Raw genomic sequence first — 17,603 nt, forward strand, 5'->3', positions numbered from 1 at the left:
AATAAACAAAATTGAAGATATTTGAATTTCCTTTCCTTTCTTTTTTTATGCTATATAATGATACAGGGGTTTCTCTGTCTTATTCTTTTGATTCTGATCGTTTTAATAATTTTATTGGCTTTAAATCTGGTTGTTGAGATTTAACTTTAATTGCTTGTTCATTGTCTTTAGGTTGGGGTTGGGGTTGGGGTTGAGATTTTGGTTTTGGTTTTGGTTTTGATTTTGATTTTGGCTTTGGATTTTTGGATTGTTTCTTTGAAGGTGTATCGTTCAGTTGTTGTTGTTGTTGTTGTTGTTGTTGTTGTTCATCTTTTGATTCAGGTCTATTATTGCCATTAGATTTAGATGTAGGTTTATTGGCTTTTGATTTTGATTTTGGATTTGATTTTGGATTTGATCTTGGTTTTGCAACTTCAATTTTCTCATCAGAAATTGTACCATTGTTAGATTCTATTCGTTTCTTCATGTTTTCTAATGTTTCCTTAAACTTCCTAGATTTCTTTATTTCTTTTGTAGTTTCATCTGTCAATTTACTTTCATTCAGTTTCTTAATCAGTTTCACATCTTCCTTCGTTATTATATCCTTATTTACCAATTTATCTTTCGATGTATCGTCACCATTTGTCAATTTTGGAGGCTTTTCTTTACCTTTATCTTTTACCTTTTCCTTAGGCTTAGTCTTAGTCTTAGGCTTAGTCTTAGTCTTAGTCTTATCTTTTTCCTTACCAATTGCTTTTTCTTTAATTGATTTCTTGACCTTTAATTTCTTTTTCTCCTTAGATGATTTTGAAGCATCACCACAACCACCATCAGATTTGGTAGATTGTTTCCTTTTAATACTCTTATTAATCTTTATTAAATCAAATTGATCAATTTCATTATTTATAAACATTAAAAATTTTTTATAAATTTCATTATTCATTAAATCATCACGTTTTAAATTTTTTTTCGATTCTTTTAATATCTTTTGTGATGAATTAACATCACCACTACTACTACTAGTAGTAGTAGTAGTAGTATTTACCATTTTATGAAACAATGATTTTTCAATCATGGGGATTATTGAATCAAATTCATCTTCAAATGATTTATCTTTTAAAAAATTTAAAAATTCTAAACTATCATTATAATTAGAAAAATTAATATAAGCTCGAGAATAAATTGGAATTTCAAAATTTGTTTTAGGATAATGACCTTGAATATAATAAAATTGACAAATTTTACTAGCATGATAAGGATAATATGTTGCTAATTGATTAAGAAAATCCGATTCAGTTAATGATGGAGGTAATAAACGAATAACAAATTTGTTATTTCGAGAAATTATTGGAACTGATGATGATGATGATGATGAAGATGAAGATGAAGATGAAGAGGGTGCAGTTGTTGTACTTGTTCCCATTGTACCTGTTGTTGTTGTTGTTGTTGAAGATAAAGAATGGGATTTTGATAGTATTCCCGGTATAGGACCGGATCTTCTTGGAGTTATAGAAGCCATAAGTGAATCGATATATTATTTGGTGGGCTGAGAAAGGGTTAGTTATAGTTTTATGTTAACTTTTTTTTTTTTTTTTTTTTAAGCTTTTTATTTTTTATATTTTTTCTTTTCTTTCTTCAATATACATTTAGTCCTTATATACAGGTATACTACTATAAATATATAAAGGAAGGTTACAACAATATCAAACATCTAAAATTGCAGATGCAAAGTACAAACAGGGTTTATTAATCTTGATTTCCGGAAAGTAAAGCTTTTGATTCAGGATAACATGGATTTTGTATGGCAAATTTTATGCCAAGTAGGTTTTGGGGCCTTAAGGTGACAAACTTTTTGAATGGCACAATAACCATAAAACGAAAAAGCAAAAGCAAAAGTCAGTACTAACAACATTGAAGGCCAAAGTTTCCCACTTAAACGTCGGGAAGGGGGGAAGGGGGGGGAAGGGGGGGGAGAGATGACCTTTAACAAACCAGATCTGGAAGTTGTCTGGTATTTTATAGTGGACATATTTTTTTCCAGGTCAAGGTTTCCAAAAAAAAAAGACCAACAACAAAGGGTGAAGAAGTGATTGATTGTTGTGTTGTGTTGTACTTCAAGAGTGATGTCGAACTGCAAATATTGTGAATATTCAGCAAATAGATCGATGACCCATACTAAATATAATTGTCCATTAATAAAGCCTTGTACCAATTGTGATGTCAAGGGAGATAAAACGGACAAAGTTGTAAAAAAAAAAAAAAGAAACAAAGAACAAATGAAGAACTTTAAAGAAGAGGTAACCCTGAATTAATCAATAACCAAAGAAAAGGATGTTTTCACTTACTTACTTACTTACTTACTTACTTACTTACAACAAAAGGTAGATAGAATTAATTTTTCTCTTTCTCTTTCTCTTTCTCTCTTTTAAGAAAAGTCAACTAAACAAAAAAAAAAAAAAATCTATTCCATTAACTAATGAAGAATGAACAGACACACCTAGACTGCGTTAGGTAGTGCCGAGGATAAATATCCTATGACAATGGAAAATGCAACGTATCCAGCCAAAGCAGAGGAGATAGCGGGTAACACCCAGCGGGGAACGTGGTGCGCAATGTCGAGAACAACAGTATATAAATAAGTAGTTTTTCCCAGGTGTAATTTGGGTCAGGTATAGAGGGCGGACGAGGCAGGCAAGAACCCAATTACAACACGTTATAGTAGTAATATATATGTTAACCAAGCTACACGACTATAACCGCTCGCAAGCGCTCACATACAACTTGTCAAAGAAAGAAGAAGGTAAAAAAAAAAACAAACAATTCTTTCAACAAACTATAATCATTTTTCAAACCTTATGAGTGTGGTTCAATTTATTAATGAAATCAATCAAACTTATAATATATCAAATAATCAACAAAAAATTGATCAATTAACTAAATTATTATCTATAAATCCTCAACAAAACAAATATATTCTTATAATTTATAATTGTAAATCTATACCATCAACCATTACTACATTATATGATGATGATTGGCCAATTTTCAATTCAATTTTAATTAATTTTATTAAATTATGTCATTTAATGGATCCTTGGTCATTATTAAAATCATTTGATTTATATATCAATTATTTAAATGATTTATCAATAGGTTTCAATAATAATTCTTATGGTTGGTTATTATCAAATATTATTACCAATACTATAAATTTAATGATTCCTTGGGCGAAAAAATTAGATTTAATAATGTATTTTAAAGAAAAAGGTGGTAAATTTCGTTTAAATTATATGGCAGGAATTATTTTAAAAATATTTAATAATAATATTATTAGAATTAATGATTCAAATGATTATAAAAAATCCATTTTATTAATTTTAGGAAATAATTTATGTTATATTTATTTCAAATTAGATAAACCATTATTATGTCAAAATATTTTTAATAATATGAGGAATATAATCAATTTAAATTTTAATCAATTTAATCTTAATCAACAATTGAAATATCGATATTATTTATCTCGATATTATTTAATAAAATATCAATTAATTGAAAGTTTTAATCATTTACAATGGTGTTTAATTAATACAACAAATTTTAAAAATCAAAAATTAATCCTTGAATTATTATTACCTATAAGTTTAATCGTTGGTAAAATACCAAATTTTAATTATTTATCAGAAAATGGATTTGATGATGATAGTAATAATAGTAATAATAATAATAATAATAATAATAATAATAATTTCCCCTTTATTAAAATGTATCAATGTTTATCTAAAACTATTATAACAGGAAATTATCTTGAATTTAAACAATTAATTAATTGTAATTCAAAAAATTATCATTATTTAAAAGATAAAAATTTATTATTATTATTAATGAATAAAATGGAAATACTTTTATTAAGAAATTTAATTAAAAAAATTTGGATAATTCTTAATAAACCTACTACAATGAATTATTTAATTATACCAATTGAAGGTCATTATAATGATGAATTATATTTAGAAAATGTTTTCGTTACATTAATTGATTCTAATTTAATTAAAGGGAAATTAACTAGTAGTAAAACTGTGGTATTAAGTAAAACTGATCCATTCCCTAATGTTTTCAATATTTATAAATTGAAATATGGTAATAATAATAATAGTAATTCAAATCAATGGATTTAATACTATTAGTATTAGTATTAGTATTAGTATTAGTATTAAAAAATTCTATAATATATAAAGACATATAGTATTAAGTGAAAACTATTGTATTGTAAATTTTTTTTTGCAGCTCTTTAAAGTGTTCTTACAACGTTCAATTACATGATTGTTATTGCTCTTGTTGTTGTTGTTGTTGTTGTTGTGTTTAACGTTTAACATTTTCTTTTCCGGGGTATGGTAAAGAAGGAAGGAAGGAAGGAAGGAAGATGTTGATGATTTTTTCGCAAATTGCACAACTACAAGGATCATCCAGATTTAAAAAAAAAAAAAACATACACACACACAGAGAACCAAAAAAATAACTTCCTTTATCCCTCCCCCCTCCCTTTTCATATTAGTTTATAACAACATACTAATTACAAGCCAACACCAACACCAACACCATCTATCCTATCTTATCTTATCACATCAAACAGAAATATAAATATAAACAGAAACAGAAATATAAACATTGAGGTATGACTATTACTATATCATCTATACCAGAAGAATTAAAAACTGATAAATCAGTAACTCCATTTATTAAAAGATCAATTGAATTATTTCAAATTAATCCAATTATTAGTTATTATTGTAAAATATATGTATTAGAATATATTTTAACTAATAAATTACATATTATATCTAAAAAAATTGAAAATTTTACTATTGAATTATTAAATGATACTGAATCAATTAAAAAAAATAATACCCAAGATAATGATAAAAATGATAAAAATGATAAAAATTATGAAAATGATAAAAATGATAAAAATGATAAAAATGATGAAAATGATAAAAATGATGAAAATGATGAAAATAATGAAGATTTTCATAAAATTTTGAATAATAAACAATTATCATTTAATGTAATATTATCATTTACTTATAAATTATTTAATTCATGTCTTGAAACATTACTGAATTTGTCATTGTCATCTACAACTACCAACAATGAACAACAAATTTTGACATTAATAAATAAAATAAACGCAACTTTAAATTTTTTAAATTTATTAACAATTTTTAAATCACTGAAAGATATTAATTGGAATGAAATTATTGGAGGGAAATTTAATAATTGGAATGAATTTGATAAATTAAATAAACAAAAAATTAAAATTTTAAAATATCAATTATCAAAATTATTAAAAAAAGAAAAAGAAAAAGAAAAAATTAATTTTAAAATTGAAAATAAAGATAAATTAAATATTAATGATGAAGAATTGGAAAAAGAATTAGAAGAAATGATTGATGGAAATGAATTTATTACAAAAGAAGAACAACAAGAAGAAGAAGAAGATGAACAAGAAGAACAAGAAGAACAAGAAGAACAAGAAGAACAAGAAGAACAAGAAAATGATGATGAAGAAGAAGAAGATAATGATGAATATAATCCACAATTGCCATTGGTACCATCTATTTTAAATGAATCAGAAATTAATGAAAATGACAATTCAATGAAATTACCTGGAGCACCTCATTTCCCACCTGATGAACATGGCCAAGAAGAAGAAGAAGAATATAAAGATAAAGATAAAGATAGGGTTAAATTACCTGGAGTACCGAAATATTTACCAGATGATGATTTATCACATATCAATAAATCATCAACTATTCAAGTATTTTCACCAAATACTGATACTAGTGATACTTCAACAACTAAACAAAACAAAATGGATCCTTCAATTATTAAAAGAAAACCATCGATAACAAAGCAACATCATCAACATCAACATCAACATCATCCACCATTACCACCACCACAACCATCACCATTAACTAAAGAAAATATTAAACAAATATTGAATAGAGATGATACTATTACTCAAGTACAAAAACATGCTAAATTTGCTCAATCAGCTTTACAATTTGAAGATTTTAATGAAGCGGAAAAACAATTAACAAAAGGATTAGAATTATTGAAAATTTTAAAAAAACAAGAACAAGAACAAGAACAAGTACAAGAGTAAGCAAATTAAAAGTATGATGATGATGAGTAATAGAAAGAAAAAAAAAAAAAGGGCTCGGGGGAAATGAATTTATATATATTATATCCATTCATTTCTAGAATTATTTTTAATGATTTATAGTATTTCTTAGGATTTATTAAAATTGTTTTTTATACCGATAAATCTAACTTGGTCTAATTTTTCTATAGGATTCGAAAGTTAATTATCTGTATAAATTGACAGTAAGAAAATAATAATAATAATAAGGATAGTTGATTATTAAGAGAAAGAATATACAAAACTATAATACCAAATATGAAATTAGAAATAGACATAGACAGAGAGAGGAGGATGAGGAGGAGGAGGAGGAGGAAGAGGAGGATCTTCATCAAACTGTCTAATTTGAAATTACAAACCGTTTGCATATAAAATATCCCAAAAACTGGTTTACAACAAGGGTTAAGTTAAGTTAAGTTAAGTTAAGTTAAGTTAAATTAAATGTGGTATGTTTTATAGGCTGTGTATATGTATATGTATATTTATGATTTTGAATAAATTATACTGATTGAGGTTATAACTGATTTACAATAATACTTGATTTCCTCCCCACCCCCCTCCACCCCCCCAACCCAACCCAACCCCCCCTTAAAACAAAATTACCTATGGTAGTAAATGATAGGTTGGACTTTCAATTTACAAAATTTGCCTAAAAATAAAACAAATGTCAAGGTAATCATAATCAGTTGAAATACTCCTCTTCATCCTCCACCTCTTCATCCACCTCCTCTTCATCCTTGGAATAATTTCATTCAATCAAGAAAAAAAAAAAAAAAAAAAAAAAAAGAAAAAAATTGACTAGCTTATTGAATTGTGAACATAGTTGCAATTATAAACACAAAATTCACGAAAATAGAAAATAAAAAAACAACAACAAAGAACAACAACAACAACAACAACAACAACAAGAGTAGCAACAAGAGTAACAAGAAATTTTTCTTTCAAGGTTATGACTTTATATACATGAAATAGAAACAATTCTAAATGATTAATTAACTAACAAGATTTTATCAATGAGGCTATGAGGCTATGAGGCTATGAGGCTATGAGGCTATGAGGCTATAAGATTATGAGGCTATGAGGCTGTGAGGCTGTGAGGAGGAGGAGGAATGATTGATTGATTGATTTGTTTGTTGTTGTTTGTTGTAGAATTCTTCTTCTTCCTTCTCTTCTAACAAATGTATAGAATCTTGTGATATATCATATATATATATATAAACGCGTAAATATATATGACGTCATACAGACAATAAGATTGAACATTGCCATTCTTTTTTCTCATACATTAATATTTGCATCAACAACAACAACAATAACAATAACCAACAAAAATTGTGAGTAATCAATTCAATTGATCTGTTTAGAATTGTAAATTATTTATATCAATGGTAAAAGATAAAAGATACTTGTAGATTGTTAAGTATATGATCCCAAGTAAGTAATGTTATCAAAAAATCACTGTCGACTACTTTCCTAATTTGAGCATGTAGACACCTACACACACACACACACACACACACCCATTTTGTGATAATAATTATTATTACTATTTTGTAACATCTCTCTTTCTTTCTTTCTCTCTCTTTAGATTATGCATGTTAACGATGGAAGAGGAAAGAGGAGGGGCGATCTCATCTATCTAAGGGGAGTTACAGCCACTATCAACTCAACACAACTAATTCTTACAATTTTTAAAGTCTTACTAATCTCTATGGATAATATTACAACAACAAGTAAAATTTTCACTTTTATCAAATTACAAATCCTTATTTAAAATAAACTAATAGTAGTAGTAGTAGTAGTAGTAGTACTAGTAGTAGTTATAGTATCGCCATTGAATTATATTATGATTTTGTATCCTAACAATACCAAGCAAAAATTCTTGCCAATTGTCAATTTTTAGTTAAAAACAAAACAAAACACCACCACCACCACTAAAGATATTAAAACCATTGGCAAAAACAAGAAAATCAATTAACCACAATATATGATTAAATATGATCATATAGGTGTATAGATGTAATATGAATAGAATTGGAAATATTCCAACTTTTGTGCAATGTTCTTTTGAGTAAATTGTATTCTTCTTGTTGTTGTTGTTTATTTCTTCTCTGGTTAAGATATATAAAATATATTTTAGTAACAATAACCAACACCAACAACAACACCAAATCCAAATCAAAATCCAAATCCATACTTAGGAAATCATATTATTATATAGGTTATTCAATTCAATTCAATTTTTTTTTTTATTTTTATTTTTCCCCCTTTAATATCAACAAATTTCTTCAATAAATTGGGGGGAAAAGAAAATCTTATTATAATACAATATAGTATAGTATAAACATCTAAAAAGATCTAAGAAGCAAAAGATTTCATTCAAGAGTAAGATTAAGATTAAGAGTAAGAGTAAGAGTAAGATTAAGAGTAAAAGACAATTTGTATTATAATATAAAGGGAAGCAAGAAAGAAAGAGAGAAAGAGAGTTAACAGAGAATTAACAGAGAGTTAAAAAAAACGATAAAGAAAGAAAGAAAGAAAATATTTAAATTTTTCTTTTTCTTTTTCTTCTTCTTCACTTTCTTCACTTTCTTTTTTTGGACGAAAAAAAAACCAAAGAAAAAAAAAACAAGTGAGATAAATCTTTTTATATCCACCCATTCCATTCCCCATTCCCCATTCCAACTACATTTCAACCACTTTCCAATCAAACACATCACACATCACACATCACACACTCATATATATCTACTATTTATTATATTGCTATTATGGAAGCTATGAAAAAGAGAATGACTAATACCCATTCTCCTAAACCAGAATCTCCTAAACTACCAACTTCTCCCGATCCAGATAATTTAGAAGGATTATCACCAGAATTAATACCTATTGTCACACTTTTATCATCTCAAGCTCATCGTCGATATAATGAAGGGATTTTTATGCTTTATTATGATTTAAATGGTGATGGGAAACCTGCTGATCGTGAATGGAGAGAAGTTTATGGTATTTTAACTGGTAATCAATTGGCATATTGGGATGCAGCAAATTTGGCTCAATTTAAAAATAATCCTAATGCATTATTAGAAACTTCTTCTAAACCAAATTATATAAATTTTACTGATTCAGTTTATAATGCCATGAAAACATTACCAGCTGCTAAACAAAATTTAGATAATGTAATTATTGTTTCAACAACTTTGAAAAATAGATATTTATTACAATTTAAATCTTATAAAGATTTAACAATTTGGTATTCAGCATTAAGATTATCAAATTTTGAATATTCATCATTACAAGAAGCTTATACTGGGGCATTATTATCAGCAAGAGGTTCAAGATTATCTGATATAAGAACTATTTTAGCAGAAAAAAGATTTGATCATGAAGATTGGGTTAGTATAAGATATGGTAGTGGTATGGCTTGGAAACGATGTTTTGCTGTTGTTGAACCTTCAATTTTGAAAAAAAAAAATTTTATTCCCGGAAGAATTTTATTTTATGAAAATGAACAGAAAAAAAAGAAACAATTAATGGCAGTGGTAACTAATGCTACTGCAGTTGCTGCTATATATCCTCAATCTCATTTATTAATTGATCATTCAACAATGTTAAAAATGGAAGGTTATATTAATTTTACTTCACCAAGTTTATCTACTAAAATTTCTAAAAAAAATGCTAATGATTTTAAACATACATCACTTTTTTTAATGCCAGAACAACATTCTTCTGTACCAGGATTTGATACTTTAATTAGATTTTTGATACCATTATTAGATTCTTTTGGATTATATGGAAGACCAAAAAGACTTAAAGCAAATAGAAATGATATTGATTCATTATTATTTGGATTACCAACTTTACCTCATGTACATTATTTAGAATTAAATGATATTTTGGATTTAACTAAAGGGGATTTTTTAAATTGGGATTTGAAAACTTGGACCGATAATATTAAAAATATTTTAAAATCTAAAATTGATAGAGGTTATGAAGGTTGTGGAAGTCAAAGAGGAATTAAGGGAGCAGTTACATCATTAAGTAGTCCAGTGACTTCAACTGGTTCACCAAGATTTGCTAGTGGTGGGGGTGGTCAAGGATTTTCTTCAAGACTGACTTCATCAACTTCTTCTCAACCTAAACTACATCAACAAAGGAAACCAGTACCAGTACCACAACCACAACCACAACCACCATCATCATCATTACCAGGACCAGAATTGAAACCTATAGGTAAAAGTTTTGATAAAAATATTAATGATTTACATATTGGTGTGTCATCCAATGATAATTTACTTTCTGTTGATAAACTGAAAGATAATCATAAATCAGTACAATTGGCAGAAATTTATCAAAAATATTCTGATTTGAAAACTCCAAGTGATAATTATACTGATAGAAATATTTTATTAAATGGATCTCATGAACATCTTATTGAAGATGAATTACCTGCTGGTATACAACAAATGAAATTACATGACAATATTTATCCTAAAGATGATGATGGATTGTTTAGTGATGATGATGATGATGATGATGAATTGGGTACTATTGATGTCAGAAAAATTGGTATGAATAATAATGGATCTGGATCTGGATCTGGATCTGGATCTGGGTCTAATCCATCTTTAGATCCAGCATTAGGATTAAGTGGAGCATTAAAAGTTCCTTATTCAGATGATAGATCTGGTAGTTATTCTTCAGTTATTTCACCAATGTCTCAATTTAATAATCTTAAAGAAAGTTATCAAAATGTTGATCATAGAGCTCCATATCCAAACAATAGTGATAATGAAATTGATGATGATGATTCTCCTCCACCTCCAGTACCAACTCATGATTTGAAATATCTGGCAGGAGGTTTAGGTTTAGGTTCAGGTTCAGGTTCAGGTTTAGGTTTACAAGGGAAATTGAAAAGATCTAATGATGATAATTTAAATGGATTATCATCAAATGATTCAATTTCAATTTCTCAAAATCAATTAAAATCAAAATATATTTCATCTCCAAATTCTACTTCACAAAATCATATTTATAAAATAATCCATTCACCAGATAAAAAATCACCATTGAGTAAAAATAATGTTCAATATCCAATTTCTCCAGAACGTTTATCAAATATTCAAAAATCATCAGATAATTTGGTTGATGTTATAAAATTACCAGTTTTACCTGCTATAAATAAAGTTCCTCCACAAGAAGAACAACAACAACAACAACAACAACAACGACAACCACAGAAGTATCCACAACCACAACAACAACAACAACAATCAAGTCAACAACAACAACAACAATTATATTCTCCACAGCATGTGCAACAACAGAAATATCATCAACAACAACAACAATACTATCAACAACAGAAATTGCAGCAACAGCAACAACAAAGACCTTTACAACAACAATATTATCAAAAACAGCCACAACCACAACCACAACAACAACCACAACCACAACATCAACATCAACATCAACAACCACATAGAGTACCACCTCCTCAACAACAATCTCAACAACAACTATCACAAGCTTATAGGGCTGCTCCACCACCTCAACAACAACAACAACAACCACAACCACAACCACAACTTTATGGACGTTCTCAACAACAAGGTTTCCCCAGAGAAACAACTAATGGACATCCACAAGGGTCAGGATATATGCAAAATCGTGGGGTTATTCCTAGAAATAATGGACAACCATCTGGATCACAACCCCAGAATAATGTCAGAGGATTTGGTAGTGGCCATCCACAACAACAACAACAATATCAATATTCATATTTACCACTGGGAGCTTCAGTTCCACCAAAACCACAAGCACAACAGCAAGCACAACAGCAAGGGCAACAACAACAGCCGCATAGGGGTCATCATCCTTATGGTGTACAATATAATAGTCAACAATATCCAAATAGTCAAACTAGGTATTATTAAGGTTAGATAGTTATTGATTCATGATTGAAATTTAGTCTTTTTATTATTATTATTATTATTATCATGTTATTATTTGTATTTATATACACATTCTTTATATATTATATGTATAGTAGTATTTCTAAAAAAAAAAAAAAAAAAAATTATTTTACATCTTTCTTTCTTTGTTTGTTTCTTTATCTTTTCAATAACATGGTTTATTAAATGTATATATATATATATATATATATATATATATATATATTTGTGAAGTTTTCTTTCATGATGACGAAAACTGTAATAAATATTTATCTATACATCTTTGACTACAAAATTGTTTTCTAATAGGAATATTTTTATTTAATAAAATATCATACCATTCAAAAATTTCTCCTAAAGGATTAACAATAATTAAATTACATTGATTACAAGTATCATTAAAATTAAATTTCCCTTTAATTATAGCTAATTTAATTAATTTATGATAAAATTTTGGGATTTTTTTTTTCCAAATTTTTGTTTCTTTATAATTAACATCATAATTACCTAATTTATTTAAACATAAATTAGTTAATGATGGTAAATAAATATTACAACAAGATTGTTGTTCTTGTTCTTGTTGTTGTTGTTGTTGTTGGTGGTGGTGGTGATGATGGTGGTGGTGGTTATTTAAATAAATTATTTTGGTTCGATATTTTAATATTGTCAGGGACATATTTTCTAAGGAATCAGTCATACTGGTAGGAACAGGGATAGTAATAATATCATTTTTATTAAAATCATCAATTGATATAAATGGATTTGGTCCAGCTCGGAAATTAATTAATTTTTTTAAATTTAAAATTTGATAAGGTAAAAATTTTAATGAATTAGAACCTAATGATAAATCAACTAAATTAATTAATTTATCAATTAAAGGAGGTAAAAATTTTAATTGATTAATTCTTAATCCTAATACTTGTAATTTAGTAAATTTAAATAATGATATGGGTAATTCTGTTAAATTATTATTAGTTAAATATAATTGATAAGAAATTGATTGAGATTGTAATTGTGTTGTTGATATTGTTGTTTCCTTAAATGGATTATTTACATTTTCATTTTCATTTCCATGTCCATTTTCATGTCCATTATCAAGATTATTAAAAATAACTAAATTATTCAAATCTTTAATTTCTGATGGTAAATCATATAAATTCATATTTTCTAAATTAATTATTGTTTGCATATTTTCAAAACAATTAAGAATTATATTTCGAGCTCGATTATAACTTGATTGTTTTAATTTTTCATTAATATCTTCCATATCATTATCATTACCAGTACTGGTATTATTAGTAGAATCTGTACATGTTGAAGATGTAAATACTAATGCTGGTGGTAGCTGTTGTTGTTGTTGTTGTTGGCTTTTAAAAGTACCATTAAATCGATTAAATCTATCAATACCAAAATCTGCATCTGAACTCAATTCTTTTAAAATTTTTTTCTTTTTAATAAAATTATTTTCATTTTCAACATTATTGGTTTTTTCATCATCATCATCATTATTATCATCATCATTATTAATGATTGGATTAATTTCATCAAATTCACTAGTAGGTAATAAATTCAAATCAATTTTTTTGGTTGGTGATTTGGGTACACCAAAATTATATTCAAGATTTGTTGTAAAATCAAATTCAGATACTAATGGTACATCAGAATATAAAATTGGTGGTGGTGGACTACTTGGAGGTAATTGATTTTTATCATTTTCATTTTCATTTTCATTTTCCTCATGGTCATTATCATTATCAACATTAATTACAGTAGATGTTTCTTCTCTTTCTTCATTTGATTCATCATAAAAATCTTCAATATCAACTCTTTTGATATTATCTTTATCATTAAAACTTTCACCCATTTTTCTTTTCAAACTAGGAAGTAATTTTTGATTGGATAATCTCACTCGACGTAATTGAGGTTTCAATGGTGATGATGATATTGATGTAATAGTTTTCCTCGTATGATATTTACTACTGGCATTTTCATCAATGGTGGATTTATCTCTAGGTGTGGTATCATAAGGGATAGGATCATTAATTGATGAATTGGTATAGGCAAAAGGTAATAAAGGATTATCTTTTTCCATATTGTATGAGAAGTGGGTAGTGTTCTTCTACTAAAGATAAAAGGGGGGGCGGAGGGGAAGTATTGGAAAGAACTCTGTTAATCAATTGTCACTATAAATATAGATAGACTTCAACTTTTGGAATACTATAGCGAACAACAAGTTGGTTAATAATAAATAACAAAAGAATATAGAAGAATAAAGAAATGAAAATAGTAATTTTATAATTTTTAAGGGTTTAGAATTTTCTGTTGGTAAAGAAAGATAGTAGTTACTTTTATTAGGCGTGTGTGTGTGTGTGTGTGTGTGTGTGTTTAATAAACAATAAAAAAAAAAAAATAAAATCTGCGAATACGCGAATACACGAATACGCGAACCACCAGTTTGATTCGTTGAAATTCTTGAATAATTACAACAACAACAATTAAAACAAATTTTATGAATTTAATATCACACGAGGGAGAGATAGATTTTCGTTTAAACATGAATAGTTTAACATAAAAGTCAATTGCTTTTGCTTTGTTTTGTTTTGCTTTGTTTTACTTGTGAATTAGAAAATAATAAACTTAAACTAGTTGATAGATAGGTTACTTCGCGTCCAATCAATTGCCTCTAATAAATTCATATTAATACTAATAATCTTCCTAGTAGACACACACACACACACACAATCCCCATTTACTGATCTTTGATTTTAAACATATGAATAGAGTAAGAATCGAAAGGGGAGGATATTGTTAAGAGATGTGAAACTTAATTATTTTTGTATAGTTTTCGATTGTTTATTAAGATTAAATTAAAAATGGAAATAAACTTCTTTCTTTCTTTCTTTCTTTTTCCCAGTAAATTTGATTTGATATCATCAATGAAAAAACTGTTTATCTGATTACTATTACCATAAAACACATATCTAAAACAACTTGATATACATGGTAAAAGAAAAGAAAACCCATCAACCAATGTGTGTCCAATTATAAAGAAGCAATCTGCCACACACACACACACACACACACCGAGGCTCAACAACAAAACAATTAGTATAAGTGCGTGTATAACGTTCAATTGTGGAGTGTGAGTGTGAGTGTGAGTGTATGTGCATGGACGGGTGGGGTGTGTCTTTGTGGACAATCTTTAAAAAATTATTTTATCACATTCATCAACCAACCAACCAACTACTACAACAACAGTTTTCACTAATATCAACGGCTAATTTTTAAACCAAATAGTACCCTTATAAGTTTATCTTTTTTTTTTATTATATTATATTCTATTTTATTCAATACATTTACATTAACTACTTTATTATTAAGTTCTTTGTTAAAATGACTATTACTACTACTACTACTACCACCACCACCACTCCTAGTATTACCCCGGAACTATTACTTAAATTTGCTTATTCATATCCCAATCTACAAAATTCATGGTATTTAATTGCTGTAGCTACATTGACTCAATTAAATTTATCAGAAGAAATCCCCAAAATTTTCCATTTTGCCTTACGACAACAATTATTAGAATTTCAAAATGATTCTAATTTATTAACTAATGAAATCATGTTAAAATTAGCTAAAGATTCAATTAGTTCAAGTGAAAAATTCCTTGATATTTATCAAACTGGAGTTAAATTACCTGATGTTTTAATACCTCATACTTATAGTGAAAAATTACCTTTAAATTATAAATATCATCAAAGTAAAGATATACGTCAAACTCAACAATCAATAGTTGATCAAATTAGAGAAGTATTATTGAAAATTAGTATGTTTAGTGGATTACCCAAATCAATTAATTCATTATTAATATTAAAATCAGTAACTCCAACAGCATTAACCAATTCAAATTCAAATTCAAATATTAATTTACCTAAACGTAAGAATATAGTTGAACCCATTGAAGAAAAAAATATTACTCCCAATATTACTCCCAATATGAATGTGACTGATACTATTGATGGGAAAATATCAAGTGAATCTATTATTGTAGATCAAATTGTTACTAATTTAATTGAAGGATCTGATTATTGGAATACAATTTATTCAAATAAATTAAATCTTCGAATTAAAAAAGAAATGTTACGAACTTATCCCGATTTATGGTATTTTGTATATCATCATATTTATGGTCCATTAATTAGTTTTACAGAAATTTTATCTTCTCAAAAAACATCATTTAGTTTGATTGCTTGTATGATACCTCAAGATGTAAATTCACAATTAAAAGGTCATTTAAAAGGTGCTATTAATAATGGAGCAACAAAAGAAGAAGTAAATAATGTTATTCAATTGGTATTTGATATTTGTGATTCATTAAATCAAACTCAATTATGGAAAGATGGTAAACAAAGTGTACCTAAATTATAATTATAATTTTCATCTTTATTATCCTTTTCTCCTTTTCCCCTTTTCCCCTTTTCTCCTTTCATAATAATAATAATACAAAATTTAAATGATAATAATGACATTGAATTAGATCTTGTTTTTTTTTTTTTTTTTTTTTTTTTTTTAAGGAACCAATACTTAGATGATACAAAATATATTACATATTCAAACGATTTTTTTTTCTTTTTATTTATTTTTGTAATTCAATAACAAATATGTATAATATATACATATATATATAAATATATAAACTAAACAAGAAAACTATGAGGTTTTATATTATTTCCACTTAATTATAGAATCAATTTATCTACTTTTCCTTTTCCTATTCCTCCCCCTCCCCCCCCTGTCCTATTTTTTTTTTTTTTTTTTATAATTGTATACTATTTTGTCGTTGAATTAATAAAATTTGTAATCCACAAAAGGTAAAGAATGCCAAATATACAAAAACAGCACTGAAAATAGTTTTAGCTACTGATTTACCATCTTCAGGATCATTTATTGATCCCATAAATGATTCATTATTAGTTTGGAAAAGATAACCAATAATTGATAATATAACTATAGCAAATGATGAAGTAATAAAACAACAATATGCTTGAAATGTCGATACAACTGGTTTCATTATAATAATTTTTTATAAATTTTTATAAAGTCTTCTTTCTTTTTTATTTATTTTATTATCTCTAAAATGAATTGGTATATGAATGAAATGAAATTAAAATGGATTCCTCTATTATTATTATTACTACTATTACTACTCTAGGGGTAATATAGAAATGTGTTGATAATGGTTTAGTTGTGGTAGTAATGGGATGATATGAATTGTTATCTTATCACTAAAAAGCTTTTTTGAAATTGGAATTGGAGTTTGGAGTTTGGAGAGAATTGAGAATTGATGTTGAAAACTCAAGAAGTATTCATTTTTTTTTTTGTCGTTGTTGTTTGTCGTTGAAGGTGACATTTTTTTTTTTTTTATTTTTTTTTTTTTTCGCTAGTAAATGTCGTCG

At 26.9% G+C, this 17,603-nt stretch overlaps 6 protein-coding genes across 6 annotated transcripts, besides 2 other annotated features; 4 read left to right on the top strand and 2 right to left on the bottom strand. All coding sequences in view use genetic code 12, as the record gives it.

Annotated features, from left to right (window-relative positions):
- Positions 1–79: 79 nt before the first annotated feature.
- CD36_11150 (conserved hypothetical protein) lies at positions 80–1,498 on the bottom strand (the record flags this gene model as incomplete). Its single annotated transcript, XM_002417711.1, has 1 exon — positions 80–1,498. One exon carries the CDS (start codon positions 1,496–1,498, stop codon positions 80–82), a length of 1,419 nt encoding a protein of 472 aa, XP_002417756.1.
- A 99-nt stretch (positions 1,499–1,597) lies between these two features.
- Positions 1,598–2,233: a mobile genetic element (partial ORF2 followed by partial ORF1 and preceded by 3' end on opposite strand).
- A 230-nt stretch (positions 2,234–2,463) lies between these two features.
- Positions 2,464–2,766: a mobile genetic element.
- A 68-nt stretch (positions 2,767–2,834) lies between these two features.
- CD36_11160 (Nuclear pore-associated, member of a complex involved in transcription and mRNA export, putative) lies at positions 2,835–4,157 on the top strand (the record flags this gene model as incomplete). Its single annotated transcript, XM_002417712.1, has 1 exon — positions 2,835–4,157. The coding sequence occupies one exon, from the start codon at positions 2,835–2,837 to the stop codon at positions 4,155–4,157; it is 1,323 nt and encodes a 440-aa protein (XP_002417757.1).
- Positions 4,158–4,654: 497 nt separating this feature from the next.
- CD36_11170 (conserved hypothetical protein) lies at positions 4,655–6,148 on the top strand (the record flags this gene model as incomplete). The annotated part of the gene is made up of 1 exon (XM_002417713.1): positions 4,655–6,148. One exon carries the CDS (start codon positions 4,655–4,657, stop codon positions 6,146–6,148), a length of 1,494 nt encoding a protein of 497 aa, XP_002417758.1.
- Positions 6,149–8,955: 2,807 nt separating this feature from the next.
- Positions 8,956–12,123, top strand: CD36_11180 (CCR4-NOT complex (transcriptional regulatory complex involved in mRNA initiation, elongation, and degradation) subunit, putative; the record flags this gene model as incomplete). Its single annotated transcript, XM_002417714.1, has 1 exon — positions 8,956–12,123. The coding sequence occupies one exon, from the start codon at positions 8,956–8,958 to the stop codon at positions 12,121–12,123; it is 3,168 nt and encodes a 1,055-aa protein (XP_002417759.1).
- Positions 12,124–12,382: 259 nt separating this feature from the next.
- On the bottom strand, positions 12,383–14,233 carry CD36_11190 (conserved hypothetical protein; the record flags this gene model as incomplete). The annotated part of the gene is made up of 1 exon (XM_002417715.1): positions 12,383–14,233. The coding sequence occupies one exon, from the start codon at positions 14,231–14,233 to the stop codon at positions 12,383–12,385; it is 1,851 nt and encodes a 616-aa protein (XP_002417760.1).
- A 1,301-nt stretch (positions 14,234–15,534) lies between these two features.
- CD36_11200 (CMD family member, hypothetical protein, Candida conserved) lies at positions 15,535–16,575 on the top strand (the record flags this gene model as incomplete). The annotated part of the gene is made up of 1 exon (XM_002417716.1): positions 15,535–16,575. The coding sequence occupies one exon, from the start codon at positions 15,535–15,537 to the stop codon at positions 16,573–16,575; it is 1,041 nt and encodes a 346-aa protein (XP_002417761.1).
- Positions 16,576–17,603: the final 1,028 nt, after the last annotated feature.

This window comes from Candida dubliniensis, chromosome 1 (assembly GCF_000026945.1).
Source record: "Candida dubliniensis CD36 chromosome 1, complete sequence".
Lineage (NCBI taxonomy): Eukaryota > Fungi > Ascomycota > Pichiomycetes > Serinales > Debaryomycetaceae > Candida > Candida dubliniensis.